At 36.8% G+C, this 7,255-nt stretch overlaps 1 protein-coding gene across 5 annotated transcripts; it reads left to right on the top strand.

The window, feature by feature from the left end:
• Positions 1-1,956: 1,956 nt before the first annotated feature.
• dcun1d2a (DCN1, defective in cullin neddylation 1, domain containing 2a) lies at positions 1,957-6,891 on the top strand. 5 transcript variants are annotated; one of them, XM_079619722.1, is made up of 7 exons: positions 1,957-2,343; positions 3,553-3,769; positions 4,733-4,901; positions 5,295-5,425; positions 5,529-5,611; positions 5,772-5,868; positions 6,024-6,891. In XM_079619722.1, exons 1-7 carry the CDS (start codon positions 2,341-2,343, stop codon positions 6,101-6,103), a joined length of 780 nt encoding a protein of 259 aa, XP_079475848.1. In that variant the 5' UTR covers positions 1,957-2,340; the 3' UTR covers positions 6,104-6,891. The 5 variants fall into 5 exon arrangements, 4 of the variants coding, with proteins under 4 accessions (XP_079475848.1, XP_079475849.1, XP_079475850.1 ...); XM_079619723.1 differs by lacking the exon at positions 1,957-2,343 and adding an exon at positions 3,045-3,334; XM_079619724.1 differs by lacking the exon at positions 1,957-2,343 and adding an exon at positions 3,315-3,451.
• Positions 6,892-7,255: the final 364 nt, after the last annotated feature.

The raw sequence follows: 7,255 nt of genomic DNA, 5'->3' as shown, positions 1-7,255 counted from the left end.
TATAGGATAAAGTAGACAAAATACTACTTTTTATTTTTAAATCATGAAGTAAAGTCCTGAAGTCATATGACATGTACAGTATTATGTCTGTAATGGAGTGAAACAAAAGTATTAATTTGTCCTTGTAAGTGTAATTGAGTAAAAGTACAAGCATTTGGTTTAACAGAACTCTACTAGTCTACAAATTTTGCACAATATTATAATTTGAATTACTGAAATATTTTACACCACTTTAATTAGGTCTTCCATATAATGGAGGCAATTGGTGTTACGTAAACAGATGTCAATATTTTGAAAGTATCAGCTGAATGACTGTAAAATGACTGTAATTAAAGTGTTATAAGGTTGTTTTTGGTTTCAGGCTCTGTGACCTGTTTATCTGTATCATGCTGCACCCACAGACAGCACTGTACAGTATGTTTTATACAGATATGGAGAGTTCAAAAAAGGGTGTCACCATTTTCATGTCATATCATTCTCTGGGTGGGCATATTTGAAGAAATTGCCTTGGTTAAATACTGTACATTTATGAATGTGTATTTGCTACCTTTGCAGAATAGAACATAGATCAAACATAAATACAATTTAGTTATATATTTTCTAAAATATTCATCCAATAAATGAGACATATACTGCATTAAACATAATTCAACCTTTATTGCAACAATGAATCACAATGTGTTCATGTACCTGACTTGCACTGTTTGTGTTCACAAATAACTGCACATGTAAATCAGAGAAGGTCTTACAACACATGCTGTGTCTGTTTATTAAGAGTTACTGAAACACTTTGAGCAGCAGGTAACATGACGCTCAACATACATGAAATATGAACAGACCTGAATAAGGCATAATAAATTGTACTTTAAACACAGTGTCATCCAGGTGGATGCTGCACATGGGGGTTGAGGAGATTCCCCCTTCAATAAACTGCTTTGAGTGCTATATAAATGTTACAAATTATTATTTTTTTATTATTATAATACATGTTCAAATCAGTCTGTTTTGCTCTACAACCAATGCTGTTATGTTATCCACTCAAAGGTTTAGCCATACTGCACTGGTCAGCTGAACATGCTCGAAAGTAGGTCATATCCAGTGTTAGATTATGCTGGCAGAGTCTGCAGATTGTGCTATTGAAAGATGACAGTGGTATCATAACATTCAGAATTTTCCCTATGATTTTTATTAAATTTTGCATTAATTAATCCCCCAGGCTAGTTTGTTTAACTCTGTAAAGCCAGACGAAATAATGGTCCGAATAGGCCTAATAATATATATATGAATATATAATATTATTGTTAATAACAAACTATTATTATTTTTAATGGAACATTGAATATTTAGACAAAATCTAAATAAAAGTTATAGCAAATGTGTTTTATGTGTGTGTTTTTTTATTTTTATTCATTTTTTTCATGGCCCATATGATACATTTAGCCTAGAATATGGAGCTAAACACTCAAGGAGGAAAAATGGTTCGGTTGTTGTATAGTTATTATGGCAAAAAGGTAAGATTGAAGACAGTTTATGTAAATCAACAAGATTTTTATAATGGTATATCAGACAACTTATATAAAATGCATATAAATCTCACTTATCACTAACTCACCAAAGTTTTTTAAAACGTAATATAATGCAGTGAAAATGATGATTGAGCAAATTCCTCAAAAGCCTGTTGAATTAACATGAAGTGAAAGTTCATCTTGCAACATAAGGCTACTAAAAATATAAAAGTTGTTCTTATGTTTCTCTCATACAAATCATTAAAGATTTTTATAATTATACTAAAAGGCCTTTTACTTATTTAAAAAAAAAGTATGAACTATCAATAGTAAAAGCAAAGGCATATAGGCTACAAAAGATTATTTCTCGCCAGGCTACCACTAATTTGTAATGCTGCACATTACAGAGCAGTGCAGAGAAGCATATTCATAACAGATATTTGAACTGTCTGACCAAACCGATTCTCTAAAATGAATCGGACTTTCCAAGCGCAACGAGTGAATCATTTGAACCGCATTGAATTGATCCATTCACAATTCGTACGAGAGAATGGAAAAATCTGAACTACTTACACACTATAGAAAATGTATTTAAATGTTGTTTAACAGCGTCGCTACTTTTAATTAGATACTACCAGCACTGGTTGAAAATGTTTATAATCATAGACAGAAGAAACTACTGAACGCCGGTTTAAACAAACTACAACTCCCAATACTTGACTGTTTCACCGCGCAGACTCGCTGGAGTTCTAGCGCATTCCCTTGATGCCTACACGCATGCGCAGTCGTACATGGGAGCATTGGGTATCAATTTGGTCAAACAGCGGGTGATAAAATGGTAGGTGACATAGAATTTAAAAAATATTGCTTTCGTTTTATGCTTCTGTGTTCGACGGAGAAGATCCGGCAAACGTAGATATCCCACGTCTTGTACCAGTCGTTGTCTGCGCGTGTCGCACCGAGAATGCTCATAATTGTGTGTATGTTTTGTATGTGCAGGAAGGTCAGTTGTTGATATTTAGGGAGTTCAGCATACCTTTCCGCTTAGGTGTTCTGGAATCATATCCTATGTAATGCATAAAACATACGAGAATGAATATTATTCTGTGTTTTAGCCAGACATGCAGGCTGTTAACCATGTTCTGTTGAGGGTTTTAGAGACCCCAAGCCCCTTTTTAATACATCAAAATCGAACCTAACATTGAACAGGTTAAACGTCATGACTTTTCCAAAATGCATGCGATCTGATTCTAAACAAGATTTCACTTTGATGACACGCTTTCATTGTTTTGCATTCAAAACAAAGCATATATCTGTTATGGTGTCATTGATACCCCAAGTTAAAAACCCGCACTGATATTGATATGTCTACTATTATTTCACACATATACAATAGGGGCCTCTGGGACCCCAAACAACCAGGCAGTCAATGTCAGCAGAACAGGAGGGTTAAGTGTCATCCATACCCAGTCCATGAAATTACAAACGTCAGTCGTTTAGCCCTGCCTTTTTAACCCAGCCCTCAATAGTAGTCTGGTTAGTTACCAGATTGTAATACCCTCTAAACACGTCTTGTCCTGGGCTATCAAACTTTTTGCTCAATGTGTTCTGGTTCCATGTCTTGTGATGGCCTGGTCAAAATGGTTGTTTTGAACTTGTTTAAAGAACTAGGGTAAAAACAGCTTACTGTGCATCGATGGAAATAACTGTGGGGTAACCTGGTTGTTTTGCACTGGCCGCCCTGAGCTTGCCATCTCATATTACATGCCAAGAGCTAGTGGCCTGTCATAGGTCCTCACATGCTGCTTCAGACGAACTTGCTATAACCGGTAGAATGTCCTTTTGTATTGACACATTGGTCTGGACGTTTGCTCAACGCTTTGTTTACGGTTGTTCCAGTTGTCAGCTTTAGTCTTGTGCCTGAATGTTTGCAATTTTTTCTCTCTGTATGTTTGTTTGTGTCTCTTTCTGTTTGTACACACTGCTGAGCGTATTCCTCCGTCTGTCTGAGTTCATGTCTGAGGGCGTATCTTTTGTGTCCACACAGCATAAGCTAAAATCCTCCCAAAAGGACAAGGTACGGCAGTTCATGTCCTTCACTCAAGCCGGGGAGAAGACCGCCGTATACTGCCTCACTCAAAATGACTGGAAACTAGAGGTGGCCACCGACAACTACTTTCAGAACCCAGATTTGTACCACAAGGAATCCATGAAAAGCTCGGTGGACCGAAAAAAGCTGGAGCAGCTTTACAATCGATATAAAGGTGAGTTTTTCTAATTCTGATATTTATTATGCCTTCTGTTCTTTGCATGAGAGTACCATTGCATGCTTAAAGGTGATTTTTTTTTACTCGTTAAAAAGGCTTACCCATAAAGAAACGGATTCTTTAAAAAAAAAATTATATTACTTTTTACTATGATTTAAATGTAAAGCTATTTTAGTTTTCTACACAGAGTAGGTTATACCCTCATGGGGGCTGTCATTTTGAGATCACGCGACCAGCTGTGTCATACAGTTCCACTGAGTTACTAATAATAATACTAATACTAATAATTTATATAGTTCTTATCCAGTGCTTAAAGTCAGCATGAAATGGAGTGCATTAAAAGCACCATGAAGTGTATCTTAATGATCTTATTGTGAAAAATTCACCCATGCTTATGTTTTTTTATTTTCTGAAAAATGTCATAACTTTTCTGGTGACTTATAGCAGGCTTCTCAAATCATTTTGTCCTCATAAACCCCGGCTCTTACAGTCGACTGTAAACTTACATTCAGAACCAAGGTCCCACCACACTTCTTTTTTTTTTTTTTCGATAATCCTTTTCACTCGGATGTACGTCACAATATGGGAGAAAAGATCTGTTGTTGCAACTTTAACCAAACAAAAACGTAATAGAATAAAACTTAGAATAAAATGTATGTTCGAGTGGAAAAACAAAATGTCTAAACAAGCCGTTCCTGTTAGAGCAATGAAACAAGACCTGCAGGTCGAGGTCACACACACCACAGAGCGAAGAAAAAAATGTCTGGACCTTCATAAACAAACTTCATGCATTGATGTGTTATTATATAGCCCAGAACCACAGGGATGAAGAAGAGCAAGCAAAACCTAAAGAAAAACTTTCTCTGTGCACCTTTAAATGTTGAATTGCTCGCAAAAATGTTTGTTTCGCAGAACTAACACTATTTTAAGTGACCTAGATGTTTTTGTATTCTCCCTCAGATCCCCAGGATGAGAATAAGATTGGGATTGATGGAATTCAACAGTTCTGTGATGACCTAAATTTGGATCCAGCGAGCATCAGTGTTCTGGTTGTGGCATGGAAATTCCGTGCAGCAACACAGTGTGAATTCAGCAAAAAAGAGTTCATTGATGGAATGACAGAACTGGGGTGGGCTATGAAATCATTAATTTATTTAGTCATTATTTTGACAATATTTGGGTTGTAGGGCGGCTGGGATTATCATTCTGTAATAATGAAAGGTTTTGGAATGTTACACATAAAACGTCCTACCACCTGACAGAATCACTGAAATAGTTTCTGTGACAGTCCTAATAACCACAGAAGAATGGTCCCAGTTGAAATGTTTGATGTCTCTAGTCTCAAATGATTTTGCATGTTTGGATCTGCTTAGTGAAGCTGTAGTTGAAATTGTCAGAATGGAAGTCAAGTTTAAATCGCTAACAGCAAGTTTAATATACATCTTTGTGTATGAATGACATGTATATGAGCCAGTGATTAGACTGACTAATGATGAGCCTAAATGTTTAATTTCTTCTTCAGCTGTGACAGTCCAGAGAAACTTCGAGCTCTTCTGCCCCGATTAGAACAGGATCTGAAAGACAGCGGAAAGTTTAAAGATTTTTACCAGTTCACCTTCAACTTTGCCAAGAATCCTGGACAAAAAGGTTTAGGTAATGGCAGCTTAATATGTTTTCTTTTCTGCATGTTTGTGTCTCTTCACTTTGAATAAACAGTCGTCTATATTATTGGTTAAACTGTCTTTTTCCATTACAGATTTAGAGATGGCAGTAGCATATTGGAACCTGGTTCTGGCTGGACGTTTTAAGTTCCTAGACCTCTGGAACAGATTTTTATTGGTAAGTCATAGCAGCATTAGACTTTTGACCCTCTTTAGCACTCAATACAAATTAAAATGGGCTTTCTGGCTGCTACGCAACACATTAACCACATAGTGGAATAATTTCCTTTAGCAATTAATTTAGATGCTTCTCTAGTCTCTGCCCTTATTTTGCGCAGGAGCATCATAAACGATCAATTCCCAAAGACACGTGGAACTTGCTTCTGGATTTCGGCAACATGATTGCAGATGACATGTCAAACTATGATGAAGAAGGTGAGACACATCCATTTTTGTTGTATTTGTGAGCTAATATGCTTATGGATTTTTAGTGGTTGGTTTTTGTATTTTTTAAGTTATACAGTAAATTGACTGCCTTTATTCATAGATTATGATGGATTTTAATCATGTGACCTCCTGTTTTGTTTCAGGAGCATGGCCTGTTCTCATTGATGACTTTGTGGAATATGCTCGGCCAATCGTGACAGGATCAAAACGCAAAACTGTATAGTAATGCTACCATCGGGCGAGAACTCGCACCTTGGTCGCCTCATTGACTTTGTAGTTTTTTTAAAGACTTGTAAGCATAATAAGAGAGAACTAAGAGAAACACTTGAACCCGACAAGCTTTGCAAAAGGAAAACAGGATGGAGAATACGTCTCAGACTTCCACACACCACACGGGAAGGACAAGAGCACGAGACTCAAGATTTCTGATAGAGCCATCAAATGCACATGGCCAGCTATATTTGCACTGGCTACTCATTTCTAGCCTGAAACCCTTGGAGATTTTGGGTGGATATCTTTGAACCTAGTACCTCATCTCCATAGCAATCAGTGTCACTCTATAGGGCAGAGTCCTCATTGCCTACCCACTCCTTACAGTCTGAATTATGGAAAAGTCTCTCCAGTTTTGTTTTAGGTTATGTACCCATCTGTCTGGGTGTGTATCTCATGCAGGACTTGATGCTGATCATGTTGGCATTTTAAGCCAGACGTTCATGGGCAGCACAGCATGCGGCTCGCAACACCAGCACTATTGTTACAGTTGTAAAATACTGTATCTACTGCAGCAGTATGTACAGAGAGAAATGTATTATCAGTAATGTTTTATTATATGAAATACGAGACATATGAAAGAAAAGCGTGGTCTAAAAAAGATGCCTCCATACCATGTTCTTGTGTGATTTTAGGTCAAACGTGTCATCTGCCCTGTTGCGGAACTTGTAACAACGCGGTTCAGTGTTACACCTTTTTTGTTTACCAGATTTATGTTAAGAAATAAATTATTGCCCTTTACTTTCTTCTCAATCTACAACAACCCTGTTATTCTTTAACAGGACTCATATAATAGCCTTTGACAAAAATAACCTTTGCTAGCTTTCACTTTGAAACATTCTCCCATCAGTATCACAAATTCAACACACTTATGAATCAAAATAATCATTCCAGAATATGAATATCTCACTTCATAAATCACAATGCAAAGCAACCCCAGAGCATGATGGCATTTGGGTTGTATTTGGTTTGCACCAAACATTCAGGACATTGAGGTTAATTTTAGTGTCTTCAGACCACAATTTTCTTCTAAGAGCTTTCTAAGAGCTTTTTGACATGGCTTCTAGCAAAAACAGGCATGCTGTAATGTTCATCTTTTTCAGGA

The sequence above is a fragment of the Phoxinus phoxinus genome (genome assembly GCF_949152265.1).
Source record: "Phoxinus phoxinus genome assembly, chromosome: 7".
Lineage (NCBI taxonomy): Eukaryota > Metazoa > Chordata > Actinopteri > Cypriniformes > Leuciscidae > Phoxinus > Phoxinus phoxinus.
This window is presented reverse-complemented; position numbering and strand designations above follow the sequence as displayed.